The 23,958-nt window shown below is 44.4% G+C and overlaps 1 protein-coding gene across 2 annotated transcripts in view; it reads right to left on the bottom strand.

The window, feature by feature from the left end:
• The window catches only part of COL22A1 (collagen type XXII alpha 1 chain), a 315,022-nt gene that overhangs the window by 179,181 nt on the left and 111,883 nt on the right, over positions 1 to 23,958 (bottom strand). For both annotated transcript variants that reach the window (XM_072151139.1, XM_072151140.1), the window contains 5 exons: positions 13,114 to 13,167; positions 12,575 to 12,628; positions 11,771 to 11,824; positions 3,749 to 3,802; positions 3,579 to 3,623 (listed from right to left, as the gene is read on the bottom strand). In XM_072151139.1, the coding sequence (XP_072007240.1) occupies positions 3,579 to 3,623; positions 3,749 to 3,802; positions 11,771 to 11,824; positions 12,575 to 12,628; positions 13,114 to 13,167 (261 nt within the window). The remainder of the gene's footprint in view (positions 1 to 3,578; positions 3,624 to 3,748; positions 3,803 to 11,770; positions 11,825 to 12,574; positions 12,629 to 13,113; positions 13,168 to 23,958) is intronic.

The following is a 23,958-nucleotide window of genomic DNA, read 5'->3' as shown; positions in this document are numbered from 1 at the left end:
GGGGAGCTGTACCTCTTCTTCATAGAACAACTTCTCTCTATATGGATCCCCAATCCCTTTTATCAATGTGATGCTATAATGATGAGCTATTCCCAAACTTTTTGAATAACCTCTGATAGTATTGTGGTGTCATTACCAGATGTACCACCAGGGGGCAGTAGTGATCTGCAGATTTTTATTGACAACATAATGAAACAAAGTAATTTATTTAATTGAATTGTTTAACTCAATCAGATATTCCGACATCTGCGAATTAAGATGAATTCATAGGAGTTTATACTTCGTCCTGCAGTTATTTCTATTGCGGCCCCTGATTTTGGTACTAATTTAGTTAAAGTTAAATTTGTATGTAAGTTGGAACTGTGACTTTTATAAAAGAAAAAAAAATGTTTTCCCTGTGACAATTGGATTTTCAAAGTTTTTTGCTGTAATGGGACCAAGGATTATCAATAAAGCTTCATTACAGACACCTTACAGCTGTTCATTGCAGTCTGGGACTATAGTAACATCCAGAGAGGTCACCAGAGGTCACAGAGAGGTCATTAGAGGTCACAGGGGGCAGAGAGGTCAGTCTGTAACTAGGGGTCATCTGTAAGTTGGGTGTCCTTAAGGGACCGTCTGTACATACAATAACTAAGCCATCAATGAAAAATAAAACTCTATAAAATCTCCCTTTTTGAAATGAAATTCTTGCAATACCCCTCCTGACCACTGGGTGTGCTGTAAAAGGGAAACATTTCCAAGACGGAAGGTTTATCCCAGCAAATATAGTAACAAATTGCCTAGTGGTAGCAATGATTACTACATCATTTTACAATCTTTTGCTTTGTTTATAGCAGAAAATATAAATATCATTTAATACATTTTAAAGGGAACCCGTCACCAAATTGTACCCCATTAAATTCCCAGCCCGCTCAGGTCGGGTATGAAATGTTTTTTTTTAGAATTCCCTTTTTTATATGAAATCTTCCCAATTTACATATCAAAAATCTCTCCAAAATTCAGGCAAATATGACTCATTTTCACATAAGATGAGTCAAGTTTTGTGGCTGTAGTGGGGGGATCACTTCAGACGCATCTATCTTCTGTTCTATAGCACCTACAAAAACGCTACTGGTGTCATATTAAAGATACGAATCTCATCCTTGAGATCCCAGACTTTAGAGCTACAGAACCAGAGATACAGACAGCTAAATACATGCATTGGAAATGAAAGCTGCAGATAAATATCCAGTTCTTACCTATGTTTTAACTGCTTGTATCTCTAGTTCTGTAGCTCACAGAGACATAAGCCTGAATGATCAGAATGATGAGATTATCTTATCTTTAATATGACACCCGTAGCAGATTTCCAGGTGCTATAGAACTGAAGATAGGGCTTTCTGAAATGACGCTTCCCTTGTAATCACTAAACTTGACTCATCTCATATGCAAATGAAGCGAGAAGAGTCATATTTGCCTGACTTTGCTGGAGATTTTGTAAATTGTTGAGAATTCACATAAAAGAGGGACATACCGCACCTGAGGGGACTGGTAGTTTCCAGATACCTTTAAATAAATACATTATTTGAATAAATAATATGAATAAACAATTGAAATAAATAAATATTTGCTCCCATTGGATGTAACATCTGTGATACTTTGTGTTCTTTCCCCTCCCCCGGGACCAATTATAACTGTGCCCATAATTCACCCTATAAAACCTCTAAACCTCGTAAGGTCAGGAGCTAATTTACCAAATTGAGAAAAAATTACGTCTATAAATCAGCCGTAATTTACATAAAAATTTCCATCCAGCAGATCGGGTTCGTCCGGCGCCGTCAATCCATCACCCTCCCTAATGAATACGTATCAGACAATAATTCTGTATTAAATTGTATTAATGTACCAACCGCGGATAATTCTATTTGCGGAGAGTTATTTCCCAGGTGTCTACGGCAAAGCAAGGGGGGGGGGGATTGCCGCTGCGCTTCCAGCACTCCATTTATATCCTTCCCTGGTGATAATGGTCTATCCTTACCCTATTATAATGGGTGAAGGGGGTTCACATACTTTTAGGAACCAATTTCCCTCTTATTGGTTAATGAGAAATGAAAATGTTTCTCGGAGAAATCTGAAGCCGTGCCGTAACGCGTAGAGAGAATAATCAAATCCACGGCATCGGAACATATTTCATCGTCGCTTAATGGTCTCCCTGCAGGTTCATCGTAATTTATTAGGGAGTAAGGAAAGTGCCGGAGTGTAATGAGGTCTGGGGAAACGAGGGTCCCGGAACGACACAGAGATATATGGATCACTCTAGATATGGATCGTGGAGGGGGGGCGGTCAGGTTTGGTTCTGAGTGATTAGTCTGGTAATGGGAACTACAGTCAAAAGATTAAGGGACTGGACAGGAAGATAAAGGCGGAGGAATGGGGAGGGTGCACCTAAACTGTCTATACAATGACTTCTCCCGCCCCCTATAGTAGTGATATATAAGGGAATGTTTTAGTAAAAACGTTCTCCATGCAGTGTCTCACACCCATCAGGTGTGTAGAGACATTATTTTTAAGTGTCACTGCCGCCCATCTTTTTTTTGCAGGTGGTGCTGCCTGAGGCAAGAGACTCAACTCACCTCATGGTTGGTGCACCCCTAAGCTTTGGAAATTTTGGGGGACATTTGAGCCACTACATCGAGGAAGTCTTTGATTTGGCACCCACAGGGTTAGACAGCCCATAACAGTGATAACACATGTACCTCTCATCTAGTTATCAGTGCCCAGTATGTTACTAAAGTCAACTCTTGTATGTGATTTACAATCTTGGAGCACCCAAGGACACCTTGCTCAAGAAGCAAATATTTTGTCTCCAAGACCACCCCCATCAGCAGCGGGTTCACAAGCCATGAGGCGCGTTGAGTATCTTGCCTCAGGCAACATCACCTGCAGCAAGGTAGGGGGCAGCATCAGGGGTGCAAAGCAGGACCTGACACTCGCATATAGTGTCTCCTCACACTGGATGTAATGGATGTATGAGGTTTTGGGCCGGAGCACTACTAAGTAATGGGCTGATGGACCTCATGGCTGCCAAATAATATAGTTAAAGGAAATCTACCACCGCTAAGTCCATTATGCCTAAATAAGTGAGAAGTACAATGGTCGCACATGCCCAGTACCACTTTTGGCAACGCCCATTCTTGTGATTAGGCCCCCAATGATCAAAAAAAATCCACTTTAAAGATATATAGTTTGGGAAACTTAGTATGAAGTTGTGATTTCCAAACTTAAAGAGAATATTTGGCCTAGATATATAAGGCCATATAGGGGATACTCAATGAGTAGAGTCAGGGGGAACACTGAGAACGCTGGGGCACCCCATTCTTGTGGACAGATCACTGGTCCCCCCACTGGTTAAGGATTACCCTTTACCTAACACCTAATTTGGCCATATTAGATGGTTATTGGTTAAGTATTTGTTGAGACCCCCGCATACATGCAGTAATAATAATGGGTCATCATTTGAATATTTCTTCCCCCAAAACATTTCAATGATTAATAATTATCTTATGAACTAGATTTTATATTGCGTCGCTTCCTACCTTGTCTCCGCGGCCTCCCTTCTCACCTCGTTCCCCTGGTAAACCCTTAAAAATCAAAAAGAAAAAAATTGCTCAATCATAGACAAAAACAGGACATCCTGGTATCTGGTCACTACTGTAGAAACACTGGAGTGAAAGGTTTGGGGCTTTAGTTATGACCTATTACTTACAGGGGAACCCGCTGGTCCGGGGCCTCCAGGTGGTCCTCTTGGTCCTACCAAACCCTGTGAAATAAGGATGAGAAATATTATATATAGGAAAAATAGAAGAAAACACCATGAGGTCTCCATCACAACTCCTAATACAATGGGACCTCCATCTAAACACCATGAGGCCTCCATCACATCTCCTAATACAATGGGACCTCCATCAGGCATCCAAACACCATAGAGCTTGCATCTTAATTTCAAATACCTTGGGATATCCATCACATGTCCAAACACTATGAGGTCTCCATCACACCTCAGATCACCATGGGCCCTCCATCATACCTCCAAACACTATGAGGTCTCCATCACACCTCAGATCACCATGGGCCCTCTATCACATGTCCAAACACCATGAGGTCTCCATCACATCTCCTAATACAATGGGACCTCCATCTAAACACCATGAGGCCTCCATCACATCTCCTAATACAATGGGACCTCCATCAGGCATCCAAACACCATAGAGCTTGCATCTTAATTTCAAATACCTTGGGATATCCATCACATGTCCAAACACTATGAGGTCTCCATCACACCTCAGATCACCATGGGCCCTCCATCATACCTCCAAACACTATGAGGTCTCCATCACACCTCAGATCACCATGGGCCCTCTATCACATGTCCAAACACTATGAGGTCTCCATCACACCTCAGATCAGCATGGGCCCTCCATCATACCTCCAAACACTATGAGGTCTCCATCACACCTCAGATCACCATGGGCCCTCCATCACATGTCCAAACACTATGAGGTCTCCATCACACCTCAGATCACCATGGGCCCTCCATCACATGTCCAAACACTATGAGGTCTCCATCACACCTCTGATAACCAAGGGCCCTCCATCATACATCCAAACACTATGAGGTCTCCATCACACCTCAGATCACCATGGGGCCTCCATCATACCTCCAAACACTATGAGGTCTCCATCACACCTCAGATCACCATGGGCCCTCCATCATACCTCCAAACACTATGAGGTCTCCATCACACCTCAGATCACCATGGGCCCTCCATCATACATCCAAACACTATGAGGTCTCCATCACACCTCAGATCACCATGGGGCCTCCATCATACCTCCAAACACTATGAGGTCTCCATCACACCCCAGATCACCATGGGCCCTCCATCATACCTCCAAACACTATGAGGTCTCCATCACACCTCAGATCACCATGGGCCCTCCATCATACCTCCAAACACTATGAGGTCTCCATCACACCTCAGATCACCATGGGCCCTCCATCATACATCCAAACACTATGAGGTTTCCATCACACCTCAGATCACCATGGGGCCTCCATCATACCTCCAAACACTATGAGGTCTCCATCACACCCCAGATCACCATGGGCCCTCCATCATACATCCAAACACTATGAGGTCTCCATCACACCTCAGATCACCATGGGCCCTCCATCATACCTCCAAACACTATGAGGTCTCCATCACACCTCTGATGACCAAGGGGCCTCCATCATACCTTCAAACACTATGAGGTCTCCATCACACCTCAGATCACCATGGGGCCTCCATCATACCTCCAAACACTATGAGGTCTCCATCACACCTCAGATCACCATGGGCCCTCCATCATACCCCCAAACACTATGAGGTCTCCATCACACCTCTGATGACCAAGGGGCCTCCATCATACCTCCAAACACTCTTGAGCCTCCATCCCACTTCTGATGACCATGGGGCTTCCATCATATCTCTACATCACACCATGGGACACCTATCATACATCCAAACACTATCACATCTCTGATCACCATGTGGCCTTCATCCCACCACCAAACACCAAGGGGCTTGCATCACATCTTCAAACATCCTTGGGCACCCATCAAACATCCAAACACTATGGGGTGTCCATTTCACTTCTGATCATCATGAAGCCTCTATCACACCTCGAAACTCTTAAGACACCCATAGTGTCCAAACCCTGTGGGCCTCCATCACATCTCTAATCCCCATCAGGCCTCCATCACACCTCTACAAACCATGGGTCCATCACAACCTCCAATAATCATGGGACCCTCTTCACACACCCTAATACAATGGGGCCTCCATCACACCTCTAGTACAAACCTTGGCAGGTCCTTACTACTTATTTTAGCACATAAGTTGCTACTATAAGGGGCGCTGTCCAGCATATTTGCTTCAGCGCTCTACGATATAGTATAATGTGTCCAACCGCAGTATAACGGTATCTGAGAACCATATGGCAACATTTAATAAACACTGTACAATATTTCTATTCCAGCTCTGTCCTGCGGTATTATTTCACCACTATATCGCAATATTCTTAGGGCACGGTATTGCTGTATCATGTGGCCATTATTCGGTGCTCTTATTATGGCGCTGTATAGCAGTATTATTACATCACTGTATGGCGGTATTATTTCAGAACTACATAGTCATATTCTTAGGGCACTGTGTGGCGATACTAGTATTAGTCTGATGTTCTATATCTATACTCTTAGCACGGTATAGTGATGTTCTTAGGGCACGTGGACTTTATAAGGTTCTATTATCACAGCACCATATAGCAGTAGTATTAAATCACTGTATGGCGGTATTATTTCAGCACTACATAGCATTATTCTTATTGCTGTATCATATGGTCATTATTTGGTGCTATTATCACGGCACCGTATAGCAGTATTATTAAATCACTGTATGGCGGTATTATTTCAGAAGGATATAGTCATATTCTTAGGGCACTGTGTAGCTATAGTAGTATTAGTCTGATGTTGTATATCTATACTTTTAGTGCGGTATAGTGATGTTCTTAGGGCACAGTATGGCAGTATCACGTGGACTTTATAAGGTTCTATTATCACGGCACCGTATAGCAGTATTATTACATCACTGTATGGCGGTATTATTTCAGAACTATATAGTCACATTCTTAGGGCACTGTGTAGCGATACTAGTATTATTCTGATGCTGTATATCTATACTCTTAGCACGGTATAGTGATGTTGGGCACAGTATGGCAGTATCACGTGGACTTTATAAGGTTCTATTATCCCGGCACCGTATAGCAGTATTATCAATCACTGTATCATTTTAGAATAACTTGTTGTTTATTTCATATACAATGTAACTTCTTTGCCATTGAATCTATCATTACTGGTTCTCTGTCTGGTTGTTCTACGAGATTCTTTCATAGCTGATGTTTATGCCCCCGGTTGACCACATTTGGGGGCTTCTGGGTCTATGACGCCCCTAACCCTGGTTCGGTCGACCACTGGTTCTGAGTAAATGATGTATCTTATATCAATATTTGGATGAGGAAGATAATGGGGGAATGATGGATGTCAGACCCCGGGGAGGAGCCGCTACAAAGTAATAGAAATGATGGTAAAATACTAATCATTTATAAGTTATTATTACTTTATTATTATTACATTTCTATTATTTTGTATCGGCTCCTCCCCGGGGTCCTACATCCATCCCCCCCCGCCACCCCCCCCCCCCGATCACCGTCCTCATCCAAATACTGGTATCGGATTCATCACTTCCTCTCCGGTTCAGCGCGGTTCCTCCAGCAGAGACAGTGACTGCTCGGCCGCTCCGTTTAATAATGGATCCCTTCAATTTTGCGCCTTGTGTTTGAAAAATCCGATTCTTTTTTAGTTATTGATCGGAGGAGATGAAGGTAAAATCAAATCTTGGGTCTAATTAAGGCGCGAGCACGGACAATGCGCAGGAGTTAAACCCATCGCTCCCGCTGCCATCGTCTGAATCAATTCTACATTCATTAGCGGAAAAAAAACAAAAAGACATAAAACAGCGGGAAACCGATGCCGAAAACTTCTTCCATGGAGCCCCAGGGGCTGAATTTTCCTGTTTGCATTAGTTCTGTACATAATATTGTTTTATCATTCTCTGTTAACCCCTCAAGGACGGCGGAAACTTATGTTTTTTTTTTTGTTTGTTTTTTTTTTACTCTCATCTTTCCAAAAACTGTAACTTTTTCGGTTTTCATTTCTCTTGTTTATACTTTGGTGGGTGGAGCTGTGCAAGGGGCCGTTTTATGCAGAATCTCCAGTTTTTTATTGATGTCAATTTGGAAAAGGTCCAGTGGAGGATAAAGTATTTAGTCAGCGCCAATTGTGCAGGGGGTGCCTAGTACACACTACACAGGACACTGCACATAGTACACACTGCACATAGTACACACTACACATAGTACACACTACACAGGACACTGCACATAGTACACACTGCACATAGTACACACTACACAGGACACTGCACATAGGACACACTACACAGGACACTGCACATAGTACACACTGCACATAGTACACACTGCACACAGTACACACTACACAGGACACTGCACATAGTACACACTACACATAGTACACACTACACATAGTACACACTGCACATAGTACACACTGCACATAGTACACACTACACATAGTACACATTACACATAGTACACACTACACAGGACACTGCACACAGTACACACTACACAGGACACTGCACATAGTACACACTACACATAGTACACACTACACATAGTACACACTGCACATAGTACACACTGCACATAGTACACACTGCACATAGTACACATTACACATAGTACACACTACACAGGACACTGCACATAGTACACACTGCACATAGCACATCCTGCACCCAGTACACACTGCACATAGTACACACTACACAGAACACTGCACATAGTACACACTGCACATAGTACACACTACACAGGACACTGCACATAGTACACACTGCACATAGTACACACTGCACATAGTACACACTGCACATAGTACACAGGACACTGCACATAGTACACACTGCACATAGTACACACTACACAGGACACTGCACATAGTACACACTACACAGGACAATGCACATAGTACACACTGCACATAGTACATCCTGCACCCAGTACACACTGCACATAGTACACACTACACAGAACACTGCACATAGTACACACTACACAGGACACTGCACATAGTACACACTGCACATAGTACACACTGCACATAGTACACACTACACAGAACACTGCACATAGTACACACTACACAGAACACTGCACATAGTACACACTACACAGGACACTGCACATAGTACACACTACACAGGACACTGCACATAGTACACACTGCACAGGACACTGCACATAGTACACACTGCACAGGACACTGCACTTAGTACACACTACACAGGACACTGCACATAGTACACACTACACAGGACACTGCACATAGTACACACTGCACATAGTACACATTGCACATAGTGTACACACTGCACAGGACACTGCACATAGTACACAGGACACTGCACATAGTACACAGGACACTACACATAGTACACAGGACACTACACATAGTACACACTACACAGGACACTGCACATAGTTCACACTGGACATAGTACACACTGCACATAGTACACAGGACACTACACATAGTACACAGGACACTACGCATAGTACACAGGACACTGCACATAGTACACACTGCACATAGTACACACTACACAGGACACTGCACATAGTTCACACTGGACATAGTACACACTACACAGGGCACTGCACATAGTACACACTACACAGGACAATGCACATAGTACACACTACACAGGACACTGCACATAGTACACACTACACAGGACACTGCACATAGTACACACTGCACAGGACACTGCACATAGTACACACTGCACAGGACACTGCACTTAGTACACACTACACAGGACACTGCACATAGTACACACTACACAGGACACTGCACATAGTACACACTGCACATAGTACACATTACACATAGTGTACACACTGCACAGGACACTGCACATAGTACACAGGACACTGCACATAGTACACACTGCACATAGTACACACTGCACATAGTACACATTGCACATAGTGTACACACTGCACAGGACACTGCACATAGTACACACTGCACAGGACACTACACATAGTACACAGGACACTACACATAGTACACACTACACAGGACACTGCACATAGTTCACACTGGACATAGTACACACTGCACATAGTACACAGGACACTACACATAGTACACAGGACACTACGCATAGTACACAGGACACTGCACATAGTACACACTGCACATAGTACACACTACACAGGACACTGCACATAGTACACACTACACATAGTACACACTACACAGGACACTGCACATAGTTCACACTGGACATAGTACACACTCATAAGTCGCTGAGCATAGACCAAGGCAAGGACTGCAGTCAATTTGCACCAACACTTGTGTCTAAACAGTAAGTCCCAAATCATGAATTCAGTCGTATTCTGAGGAGAAGTCTTTGCAAATAATGCATTTGGTGAAAGCAGGGACTATGTCACAGGGACTTGTCCTATTGTCCTAACATACAGTAGACAAAAAAACAAGGATACAGCACCCCCATAGTCTTTATCCTTAATATATAATACTATTTTGCACGGTCCATCACAGCATCACGGAGGATGTCCATACAGGTTCCTAAGCAGCGTCATACTGGGGTCCTTGGTTCCATCAGATAAGATGATTCGGGGGTCTAGTCTCCCATTAACCCAAAAAGAAATAGATCCCAGTAGCTGCCAGGTTGTGTTGTCCTCTGCTGGACTCTTAGGACCCCTTCTTGTGTTAGAGCATAGGCTCCCTGGAGGGTCCTCCGGAGCACTGGTGGCCCAGTCCAACATTGTTCCTAAACTTTTATCCGCTGTGTAATATGGGATGGGTTGGAATTAGAGATGAGTGAATTTCCTGAAACTCTAACTCTTTAGCGTCAACCATTTGCCTTTGGTCCTTAGGTTTGATTTGGTCCAAATAAATTCAGGTTTATTTCAAAAGTTCCCTCTGAAAAGTTGTGAATGTGTCTTACGACAACTCTTTCAAGTGTTTTTTACACCAAGACAATCAAAGTGAAACAACAAGGAAAAGTGAGGGCACCGGGGAGGGTTAGAGCTTCTTGACCCCTAATAGGGTGACCCATACCTAAAACCATGTTAGGGGTCAATGGCCTAATTCCTAGGGCTCTCCTGCTGGGACTTTGTAAGGTTCCTCATGATAATTCTGGCAAGTCAGACACTTGACCATCTGACACACCGGCCCAGTGGTACCTGTTCCACTTCTGCTTCTACAAAGTCCTGAAACTCAGACCTGACCCAGAACCCAGACGTTTTCTGGTGTATTGGGGCTCATTTACTTACCCGGTCCAGTCGCAATCCCGTGGTGCGTTGTCTGACGAGGATTTGGGTCTGCCGAGATTCACCAAGGTCCGATATACAGCAGGTGTCCGCCGGAGTTCACCTGCTTCTTCCTGGTGCATGTGAGAGCTTGATCTTGCGACACATTTCGTTTTTTAAATTCCGCGGCTTTTCCAAATCCGTCGGGTTGTCCGACGGCCACGCCCCCGATTTCTGTTGCGTGAAAGCCGAAATCTGATCGCGCGCCAAAATCCCGAAGGAATCCGCCGCAAAACTGAGAAATTCGGGAAACCCATCGGAAATGCGGCCGCGGAGCCCTTAGTAAATGAGCCCCGTTGTGTTTCTGAAGTTTCAGATTTGTCTAATACTAAATCTTGGGAAACTCAGAATTTTTTGGATTCATACCAAATGGTCGGGGGGAAAGTGATGGACGTCTCCTAATAGGACACAGATGACCCGGGAAAGTAAAGGAAAACCTTGCGATGTGGTCACCATTTCTGTTGGTAAATCAGTCGGAGCGATGGGAGTCAGACCCAAGCAATTTGTAGAAATCCCATCCCCGTGGTGGGTCAGTATCAAAGTCCTCCCCCAAAAACCTCTACATGATGTACTGTGCCCGTGTACGGAAAGAAAGGAGAGCACTATAAATCAATCAGGGGAGAATATTGTCTAACGAAGATGTCGCCAGTATCTTCAATCATCCCCCTGATTACCAGGAAAACCTATCCACGACCTGACTCACCTGTGGCCCTGGTGGCCCCGCAAGTCCAACTTCACCCTGTTCTCCTCTGTCACCCTAAAAAATAACAGAAGAGAAAGAATCATTGTCAGAGATGAGCAGTGGGACAATTAAAAAGGCAAATTTGCTCCAGAACGGAGATCATTGGGGCACATTTACTATGGACCTTGCGCCAGTTTTCTGTCGGACTTTGCACGCTCTTTCTATTGCTAACTGCTTACACAGGTATTTAAGAAGTGTCTGTATTGAAGGGGGTGTCCGGTACTCAGTCGGCAGAATTGTGTTGTAAGCCCCATGTTAAAGGTGCACCAAACAAAAGTGGTGCCCTCTGTCGGAGCAGTGCAGGGGGAGCCAGATTCGTGAAGAACCAGCGCCAGAAATCCTGAATCTGCACTATACACAGGACACTGCACAAAGTACAGACTGCACTGCTCTTAGTAAATGTGTCCCAATGTCACTGTGCTGTCACCTATAGGCAGCTTCATTATTTTACTGAATAGGTAAGTATAGGTGGCGCTAGTGAGACGGTTACATTCCTTATATAGACAAGCTAAAAAAAAAACAAAAGAAATCTGGCAGCTCCATCATCTACCGTCTCCTGTTTGCTAATTTGCTGCCAAGTTTCTTTCAGAACTTTGAAGTCCAATTTAGTCCTTTTGTTATGCAACATCCGCAAAACCTCCATCCACCAATCTGCTGCCACCTGGCTCAGAACCAGCACTCACATTGACCCATAATCTAAAATCAGCCGGAAGAAGAAAAGCAACAAATGCAATAAACATCATAAAGCAGATGTGATACAATTACCCGCTCTCCTTTGGCTCCTTCTCTGCCGATTGGACCCGGAGGCCCAAAGGACCCCTGAAATACAACGTGAGCTGCTGTAAGAAACTCTGGATACTTAGTAACAGTAAAGAAATACATAAACCTTGTATCAATTATAGTCCAAGGGGATTACCAAAATCCATCAATACTGAGCACCCAGCTTAAAAGAAAAAATAGAAAGGAAAAAAAAAAACTAAAAAAAAAAATTTCCTCATCTTTCTGGAGAAGTTCTCCAGGACTTCCAGGAGACCAGAAGTGATGAGAGAACCTCCACACTAAAGATGGGGATTGGCTCATCCATCACTTGCACAATGTGACATCATCACTTCCAGTCCAATGGGATCGCAGAGCTGTCTTACATCATAAGTCTGCCTTCCAATGAGAATAGGGGGCTCCTCATATTTTGGCCACGCCCATGGTGTAACAGGAAGCAAATTAGCATAATTATCTGCAGGTTCTTGAACCAAGTGATTGAGCAGTCAAAACGACATTTAGCAATTATAAGACAGACAGGCCGTTACCTTCTCTCCTCTCTCGCCTTTAATTCCTTGAAGTCCTCGGACTCCGACCTCTCCCTGAAACGTGAGAATTGATTGGATATCAGATATACAAACATCACATGGATGAGGATTGTCCTGTTACATCACTTGTAGACATCTTATACGTATTTTACATAGCGTTAAGATTGGTGGAGGCCCATGGGCCCAAATTCTGGTGGGGGCCCCCACTGAATGCAGCCCAGACAGTGGTACACATTGATATATAATAAATATTCTAAACATTCTCCTACTTACATGTTATCCTGTCTGCTAGCCTGGCTGGTATAGTGGCAGTGCTAGTAGTACTGACTACTAGTCCTAGTCCCCAAGCCAGTCCCACAGGAAAATTCTTCCCTGTTCTCTCTCTACCTCTTACAGATCACTCAGTGGGTGGGAGAAGGTCTAAAAGTGCACTGCATGCAGAATTAAACTTACTTAGGTGAGCTGTGTGGATATGATCTCAATGACAGAGCCAATGAGTCACTGTCACCACGTGAAGGCAGGGAGAGGGCGCAGGTGTTTCATGGCGCCACGGACCTCTGCGTGTCGCTCCCAGAGACAGTCAGCTGACTATCAGACATTGCAGTTGTGGGACCCATTTTTGGTAAAGTGGTGGGGGCCCTGGGGCACTCACCCCTGTAGCCATTCCCATAATCCAGCCCTGATTCACCAGATAAATTACAACAATTAATACTCCGCTCCGCTATATGAATGCGGATTTTTGTCAACTGTCAAGCATCTGTATTGAGCAGGATTTGAGTAGTTATATTCTTGTACATAGGAGGCAGTATTATAGTAGTTATATTCTTGTACATAGGGGGCAGTATTATAGTAGTTATATTCTTGTACATAGGGGCAGTATTATAGTAGTTATATTCCTGTACATAGGGGGCAGTATTATAGTAGTTATATTCTTGTACATCGGGGGCAGTATTATAGTAGTTATATTCTTGTACATAGGGGGCAGTATTATAGTAGTTATATTCTTGTACATAGGGGGCAGTATTATAGTAGTTATATTCTTGTACATAGGGGGCAGTATTATAGTAGTTATATTCTTGTACATAGGGGGCAGTATTATAGTATTTATATTCCTGTACATAGGGGGCAGTATTATAGTAGTTATATTCTTGTACATAGGGGGCAGTATTATAGTAGTTATATTCTTGTACATAGGGGACAGTATTATAGTAGTTATATTCTTGTACATAGGGGGCAGTATTATAACAGTTATATTCTTGTACATAGGGGCAGTATTATAACAGTTATATTCTTGTACATAGGGGCAGTATTATAGTAGTTATATTCCTGTACATAGGAGGCAGTATTATAGTAGTTATATTCCTGTACATAGGGGGCAGTATTATAGTAGTTATATTCTTGTACATAGGGGGCAGTATTATAGTAGTTATATTCTTGTACATAGGGGACAGTATTATAGTAGTTATATTCTTGTACATAGGGGGCAGTATTATAACAGTTATATTCTTGTACATAGGGGCAGTATTATAACAGTTATATTCTTGTACATAGGGGCAGTATTATAGTAGTTATATTCTTGTACATAGGGGACAGTATTATAGTAGTTATATTCTTGTACATAGGGGACAGTATTATAACAGTTATATTCTTGTACATAGGGGCAGTATTATAGTAGTTATATTCTTGTACATAGGGGGCAGTATTATAGTAGTTATATTCTTGTACATAGGGGGCAGTATTATAACAGTTATATTCTTGTACATAGGGGCAGTATTATAGTATAGTAGTCTTGTACATAGGGGGCAGTATTATAGTAGTTATATTCCTGTACATAGGTGGCAGTATTATAGTAGTTATATTCTTGTACATAGGGGGCAGTATTATAGTAGTTATATTCTTGTACATAGAGGGCAGTATTATAGTAGTTATATTCCTGTACATAGGTGGCAGTATTATATTAGTTATATTCTTGTACATAGGGGGCAGTATTATAGTAGTTATATTCTTGTACATAGGGGGCAGTATTATAGTAGTTATATTCCTGTACATAGGGGGCAGTATTATAGTAGTTATATTCTTGTACATAGGGGGCAGTATTATAGTAGTTATATTCTTGTACATAGGGGGCAGTATTATAGTAGTGATATTCCTGTACATAGGGGGCAGTATTATAGTAGTTATATTCTTGTACATAGGGGGCAGTATTATAGTAGTTATATTCCTGTACACAGGGGGCAGTATTATAGTAGTTATATTCTTGTACATAGGGGGCAGTATTATAGTAGTTATATTCTTGTATATAGGGGTAGTATTATAGTAGTTATATTCTTGTACATAGGGGGCAGTATTATAGTAGTTATATTCTTGTACATAGGGAGCAGTATTATAGTAGTTATATTCCTGTACATAGGGGGCAGTATTATAGTAGTTATATTCCTGTACATAGGGGCAGTATTATAGTAGTGATATTCCTGTACATAGGGGGCAGTATTATAGTAGTTATATTCTTGTACATAGGGGGCAGTATTATAGTAGTTATATTCCTGTACATAGGGGGTAGTATTATAGTAGTTATATTCTTGTACATAGGGGGCAGTATTATAGTAGTTATATTCTTGTACATAGGGGTCAGTATTATAGTAGTTATATTCCTGTACATAGGGGGCAGTATTATAGTAGTTATATTCTTGTACATAGGGGGCAGTATTATAGTAGTTATATTCTTGTACATAGGGGGCAGTATTATAGTAGTTATATTCTTGTGTATAGGGGCAGTACTATAGTAGTTATATTCCTGTACATAGGGGGCAGTATTGTAGTAGTTATATTCTTGTACATAGGGGGCAGTATTATAGTAGTTATATTCCTGTACATAGGGGGCAGTATTATAGTAGTTATATTCTTGTACATAGGGGGCAGTATTATAGTAGTTATATTCTTATACATAGGGGGCAGTATTATAGTAGTTATATTCCTGTACATAGGAGGCAGTATTATAGTAGTTATATTCTTGTACATAGGAGGCAGTATTATAGTAGTTATATTCTTGTACATAGGGGTCAGTATTATAGTAGTTATATTCCTGTACATAGGGGGCAGTATTATAGTAGTTATATTCTTGTACATAGGGGGCAGTATTATAGTAGTTATATTCTTGTACATAGGGGGCAGTATTATAGTAGTTATATTCTTGTACATAGGGGGCAGTATTATAGTAGTTATATTCTTGTGTATAGGGGCAGTATTATAGTAGTTATATTCTTGTACATAGGGGGCAGTATTATAGTAGTTATATTCTTGTACATAGGGGGCAGTATTATAGTAGTTATATTCCTGTACATAGGAGGCAGTATTATAGTAGTTATATTCTTGTAGATATGGGCAGTATTATAGTAGTTATATTCTTGTACATAGGGGGCAGTATTATAGTAGTTATATTCTTGTAGATATGGGCAGTATTATAGTAGTTATATTCTTGTAGATATGGGCAGTATTATAGTAGTTATATTCTTGTACATAGGGGGCAGTATTATAGTAGTTATATTCCTGTACATAGGAGGCAGTATTATAGTAGTTATATTCCTGTACATAGGGGGCAGTATTATAGTAGTTATATTCTTGTACATAGGGAGCAGTATTATAGTAGTTATATTCTTGTACATAGGGGGCAGTATTATAGTAGTTATATTCTTGTACATAGGGGGCAGTATTATAGTAGTTATATTCCTGTACATAGGAGGCAGTATTATAGTAGTTATATTCCTGTACATAGGGGGCAGTATTATAGTAGTTATATTCTTGTACATAGGGGGCAGTATTATAGTAGTTATATTCTTGTACATAGGAGGCAGTATTATAGTAGTTATATTCTTGTACATAGGGGGCAGTATTATAGTAGTTATATTCCTGTACATAGGGGGCAGTATTATAGTAGTTATATTCCTGTACATAGGGGGCAGTATTATAGTAGTTATATTCCTGTACATAGGGGGCAGTATTATAGTAGTTATATTCTTGTACATAGGAGGCAGTATTATAGTAGTTATATTCTTGTACATAGGGGGCAGTATTATAGTAGTTATATTCCTGTACATAGGGGGCAGTATTATAGTAGTTATATTCTTGTACATAGGGGGCAGTATTATAGTAGTTATATTCTTGTACATAGGGGGCAGTATTATAGTAGTTATATTCTTGTACATAGGAGGCAGTATTATAGTAGTTATATTCTTGTACATAGGGGGCAGTATTATAGTAGTTATATTCCTGTACATAGGGGGTAGTATTATAGTAGTTATATTCTTGTACATAGGAGGCAGTATTATAGTAGTTATATTCTTGTACATAGGGGACAGTATTATAGTAGGTATATTCTTGTACATAGGAGGCAGTATTATAGTAGTTATAAAGCAGTTTTTTAGTAACAATATGACTTTAGAGATAGTTTTGCAGCAGTTTGCGCTCCGTGGTGGATTCTTTAGCAGCTGCTTTGATATTATTTCATGGAGAAGTTAGCAGCGAGCACTTTCTCTCTGAACCACAATTCTTGGCAGTAGACAGGTCAATCTCCTGAACTGCCGGCATTCATGACTAATTTCTTGTCTTCTATAAAATTTGAAGACCATCCAATAATTTATGGGAATTTTTCATTTAATGCTAAATATTAAATCAGAACCAATCATAACAATTCATTTCTCCAAGGCTTCTTCTTCTACATCCCTGCGAATCATTGATACTTTTTAATCTAGATATGAAACTTCTTCATATTGGCTGCTTTCTATTGGCCAAACATTTTGCTCTTGAATATCCAATGCACATGATTCCATCTTCAAGTCCCGAAATTTAGAATCAGGACACATTCTCCAGCTGATTTCAGCCAATCCAGTTTTCAAGCATACAATTATTTTTTAAAGATAAATGACAACAATTACAAGTAGTTATATCCTTGTACATAGGAGCATCAACTTTGAAAAAGGGGGTTCAATTCTCCAGAATGAATAGACTGGAAGGTGAAATAAGCCTCCTTGTTATATGGCTACAGGGCAGCCTTAGGCTACATTCACACGACCGCAGGGGGACTTATGTATGGGTCCAAGCTTGCGGCCGTACATACGTTCCCCACAGCCCGGCAATGGGCGCAAGCGGCACTTTACTGCTCCATACACGGAGAAAAGATAGGACATGTCCCATCTATCCCCGTGTTATGGCACCGAGCACCGTGGATCTCCATGGAGAGGTGAAATGTCACCCCTCCTACTCTCCATGGAACCAGACGTATGCCCCCCCCAGGGCCGGATTAAGGTTGGTGGGGGCCCCTGGGCGCAAAATCTGGTGGAGGCCCCCACTCAGTGCAGCGTGCATACACGTCCTCCTGCTCACTATCCACTATCCCCGCAGTAACACTGCTACATACAGCCGCCTCGTCCCCAGTAACACAGCTACATACAGCCGCCTTGCCCCCAGTAACACAGCTACATACAGCACCTCGCCCACAGTAACACAGCTACATACAACTGCCTCACCCCCAGTAACACAGCTACATACAGCCGCCTCGTCCCCAGTAACACAGCTACATACAGCCGCCTCGCCCCCAGTAACACAGCTACATACAGCCGCCTCGCCTCCAGTAACACAGCTACATACAGCCGCCTCACCCCCAGTAACACAGCTACATACAGCCGCCTCGTCCCCAGTAACACAGCTACATACAGCCGCCTCGCCCCCAGTAACACAGCTACATACAGCCGCCTCGCCCCCAGTAACACAGCTACATACAGCCGCCTCACCCCCAGTAACACAGCTACATACAGCCGCCTCACCCCCAGTAACACAGCTACATACAGCCGCCTCTCCCCCAGTAACACATCTACATACAGCCGCCTCTCCCCCAGTAACACAGCTACATACAGCCGCCTCGCACCCAGTAACACAGCTACATACAGCCGCCTCGCACCCAGTAACACAGCTACACACAGCCGCCTCGCACCCAGTAACACAGCTACATACAGCCGCCTGGCCCCCAGTAACACAGTTACATACAGCCGCCTCGTCCCCAGTAACACAGCTACATACAGCCGCCTCACCCCCAGTAAACAAGCTACATACAGCCGCCTCACCCCCAGTAACACAGCTACATACAGCCACCTCACCCCCAGTAACACAGCTACATACAGCCGCCTTGCCCCCAGTAACACAGCTACATACAGCCGCCTCGCACCCAGTAACACAGCTACATACAGCCGCCTGGCCCCCAGTAACACAGCTATATACAGCCGCCTGTACCCCAGTAACATAGCTACATACAGCCGCCTCACCCCCAGTAACACAGCTACATACAGCCGCCTCACCCCCAGTAACATAGCTACACACAGCCGCCTAACCCCCAGTAACACAGCTACACACAGCCGCCTCACCCCCCCGTAACACAGCTATACACAGCCGCCTCATCCCCAGTAACACAGCTACATACAGCCGCCTCACCCCCAGTAACACAGCTACATACAGCCGCCTCGTCCCCAGTAACACAGCTACATACAGCCGCCTCGTCCCCAGTAACACAGCTACATACAGCCGCCTCGTCCCCAGTAACACAGCTACATACAGCCGCCTCATCTCCAGTAACACAGCTACATACAGCTGCCTCACCCCCAGTAACACAGCTACATACAGCTGCCTCACCCCCAGTAACACAGCTACATACAGCCGCCTCATCCCCAGTAAAACAACTACATACAGCAACCTGGCCCCCAGTAACACAGCTACACACAGCCGCCTGGCCCCCAGTAACATAGCTACATACAGCCGCCTCACCCCCAGTAATACAGCTACATACAGCCGCCTCACCCCCAGTAACACAGCTACACACAGCCGCCTCACCCCCAGTAACACAGCTACACACAGCCGCCTCACCCCCAGTAACACAGCTATACACAGCCGCCTCATCCCCAGTAACACAGCTACATACAGCCGCCTCACCCCCAGTAACACAGCTACATACAGCCGCCTCACCCCCAGTAACACAGCTACATACAGCCGCCTCACCCCCAGTAACACATCGTATCTACCTTCACCCCTACCAGACATCCAGTCCCGCAGTTTATACAATTACACACATTTATACACTGATATATCCACACCTTTATATATACACACATAAAGTTCTACACTGGTATGCTTGCACCCATATATATACAAGTATACACACACATTTATGTACCCATATACATTTATACACTAATATACAGAGTATACACAAACTCATAAAGTATATACACACATACAGTATATATATATCACACATACGGCATACACATTATATACAATATATATACTGTATATACTCGAGTATAAGCCGACCCGAGTATAAGCCGAGACCCCTAATTTTACCACAAAAAACTGGGAAAACCTATTGACTCGAGTATAAGCCGAGGGTGGGAAATGCTTCGGTCACAGACCCCCCAGTATATAGCCAGCCAGCCCCCAGTAGTATACAGCCCAGCCAGCCCCCAGTAGTATACAGCCCAGCCAGCCCCCAGTAGTATACAGCCCAGCCAGCCCCCAGTAGTATACAGCCCAGCCTGCCCCCAGTAGTATACAGCCCAGCCTGCCCCCAGTAGTATACAGCCCAGCCTGCCCCCAGTAGTATACAGCCCAGCCTGCCCCCAGTAGTATACAGCACAGCTGTGCCCCCAGTAGTATACAGCACAGCCGTGCCCCCAGTAGTATACAGCACAGCCGTGCCCCCAGTAGTATACAGCACAGCCGTGCCCCCAGTAGTATACAGCACAGCCGTGCCCCCAGTAGTATACAGCACAGCCGTGCCCCCAGTAGTATACAGCACAGCCGTGCCCCCAGTAGTATACAGCACAGCCGTGCCCCCAGTAGTATACAGCACAGCCGTGCCCCCAGTAGTATACAGCACAGCCGTGCCCCCAGTAGTATACAGCACAGCCGTGCCCCCAGTAGTATACAGCACAGCCGTGCCCCCAGTAGTATACAGCACAGCCGTGCCCCCAGTAGTATACAGCACAGCCGTGTCCCCAGTAGTATACAGCACAGCCGTGCCCCCAGTAGTATACAGCACAGCCGTGTCCCCAGTAGTATAGAGCCGTGCCCCCAGCAGAATAAAAAAATAAAGTTATATACTCATCGTGCGTCCCGATGCGCAGCGCTGCTCCCCCGATGTCATCGCGGCTCCTATTCTTGCTTCAGCTTGCTGTGCGCCGTCTTGTTCTTCTCGCGGGCGGCGCCTAGTATGACGCGCCGCTGCTGACGTCATACTAGGCGCCGCCCGCGAGAAGAGCATGGCGGCGCCCAGCACGCTGAAGGAAGAACAGCCGGGAAGCCAGAAGAGGAGCCGCGATGACATCGGGGGAGCAGCGATGCGCATCGGGGCCACCGGAGGGTGAGTATATAAGTTTATTATTTTTTTAGTCAATTTATTGACTCGTGTATAAGCCGAGGGGACATTTTTCAGCACATTTTTTGTGCTGAAAAACTCGGCTTATACACGAGTATATACGGTATATAAACACATACAGTATACACTGACCATATATACATATACATGCAGTATAAAAACACCATATACACACATGCTGCATATACATACAGAATATACACACATACAGCAAATACACGCACATTCAGTATATACAGCATTTACACACACACACATTCAGTATACAGAGCATATACATACATACCATATACACAGCATATAAACATAAACATACATCATATATACATATCTATATATATGTGCATATATTTAAATGTGCACATATATATGCTTGTACAAATATATGCGTGTATAAATACAGTATATTCATCTATACACAGTATTTACATATATACACAGTAGATGAATATATACACATATACACAGTATATACAAATATACACTTTATATACACAGTAGAATCATATATACACAGTATATAAATATATAGACAGTAGATGCATATATACACATATACACAGTAGATGCATATATACAGGGCCGGATCATAGGCGGGGCTCCCGGGGCTCGAGCCCAGGGGCCCCCACCATCTTGCCCCCCCAGGGGGCCCCCACCAGATAGCACCCCCGTGCCTCACTTCCTGAGCAAAATCTCCCTGAAGCCCGGCCGCGGAACAAGAGACTACCACCTGCCCGCCCCCCCAGCACAGGTCACCGCCTCCCCAGCACAAGTCACCACCTCCCCACCCACACATCCGCTTGCATGGTCGACCGCCCCCGGCTATTCCCCTGCAAGGCCGAGCCACACACCCCCGGCACAGTTGACCGCCTCCACGCCCGCATAGCCGGACCACCATGCAGCCCCGCTAGTACTCATGCCGCCCCTGCGCGAAAAAGCACCCGCCCTCCGCAACTCCTAGCCTACGCCGCCGGAAAACGCACACGTCCGAACACGGACCCCCCATCCTTCCCCCCGGCCGCACAAGCAATAGCACTCCCGGCGCCACCCGCAACTCCTCCCCACGCTGGAAAAAGCACCTGCCCGAACACCGCCCCGGCCGAACAAGCAACCCCGCTAGTACTCCCATTGAGCCGTCCTCCGCTCCACGCCCCCCCTGCCGGAACATCCAGCCATCCTCCGCTCAGAAGGCCCCCCCCCCCCCCGCTGGAGAATCGAGCCGTCCTCCGCTCCACGCGCCCCCCCCCCCCCCATCGCTGGAACATCGAGCCGTCCTCCGCTCAGAAGGCTCCCCCCCCCCCCCCGCTGGAACATCGAGCCGACCTCCGCTCCACGCGAACTGTATACTACTGGGGGCAGGCTGGGCTGTATACTACTGGGGGCAGGCTGGGCTGTATACTACTAAGGGCAGGCTGGGCTGTATACTACTGGGGGCAGGCTGGGCTGTATACTACTGGGGGCAGGCTGGGCTGTATACTACTGGGGGCAGGCTGGGCTGTATACTACTGGGGGCAGGCTGGGCTGTATACTACTGGGGGCTGGCTGGGCTGTATACTACTGGGGCCTGGCTGGGCTGTATACTACTGGGGGCTGGCTGGGCTGTATACTACTGGGGGCTGGCTGGGCTGTATACTACTGGGGGCTGGCTGGCTATATACTGGGGGGTCTGTGACCAATGCATTTCCCACCCTCGGCTTATACTCGAGTCAATAGGTTTTCCCAGTTTTTTGTGGTAAAATTAGGGGTCTCGGCTTATACTCGGTTCGGCTTATACTCGAGTATATACAGTATATATATTGTATATAATGTGTATGCCGTATGTGTGATATATATATACTGTATGTGTGTATATACTTTATGAGTTTGTGTATACTCTGTATATTAGTGTATAAATGTATATGGGTACATAAATGTGTGTGTATACTTGTATATATATGGGTGCAAGCATACCAGTGTAGAACTTTATGTGTGTATATATAAAGGTGTGGATATATCAGTGTATAAATGTGTGTAATTGTATAAACTGCGGGACTGGATGTCTGGTAGGGGTGAAGGTAGATACGATGTGTTACTGGGGGTGAGGCGGCTGTATGTAGCTGTGTTACTGGGGGTGAGGCGGCTGTATGTAGCTGTGTTACTGGGGGTGAGGCGGCTGTATGTAGCTGTGTTACTGGGGATGAGGCGGCTGTGTATAGCTGTGTTACTGGGGGTGAGGCGGCTGTGTGTAGCTGTGTTACTGGGGGTGAGGCGGCTGTATGTAGCTGTATTACTGGGGGTGAGGCGGCTGTATGTAGCTATGTTACTGGGGGCCAGGCGGCTGTGTGTAGCTGTGTTACTGGGGGCCAGGTTGCTGTATATAGTTGTTTTACTGGGGATGAGGCGGCTGTATGTAGCTGTGTTACTGGGGGTGAGGCAGCTGTATGTAG

Source organism: Engystomops pustulosus, chromosome 5 (assembly GCF_040894005.1).
Source record: "Engystomops pustulosus chromosome 5, aEngPut4.maternal, whole genome shotgun sequence".
Taxonomy (NCBI): Eukaryota; Metazoa; Chordata; class Amphibia; order Anura; family Leptodactylidae; genus Engystomops; species Engystomops pustulosus.
This window is presented reverse-complemented; position numbering and strand designations above follow the sequence as displayed.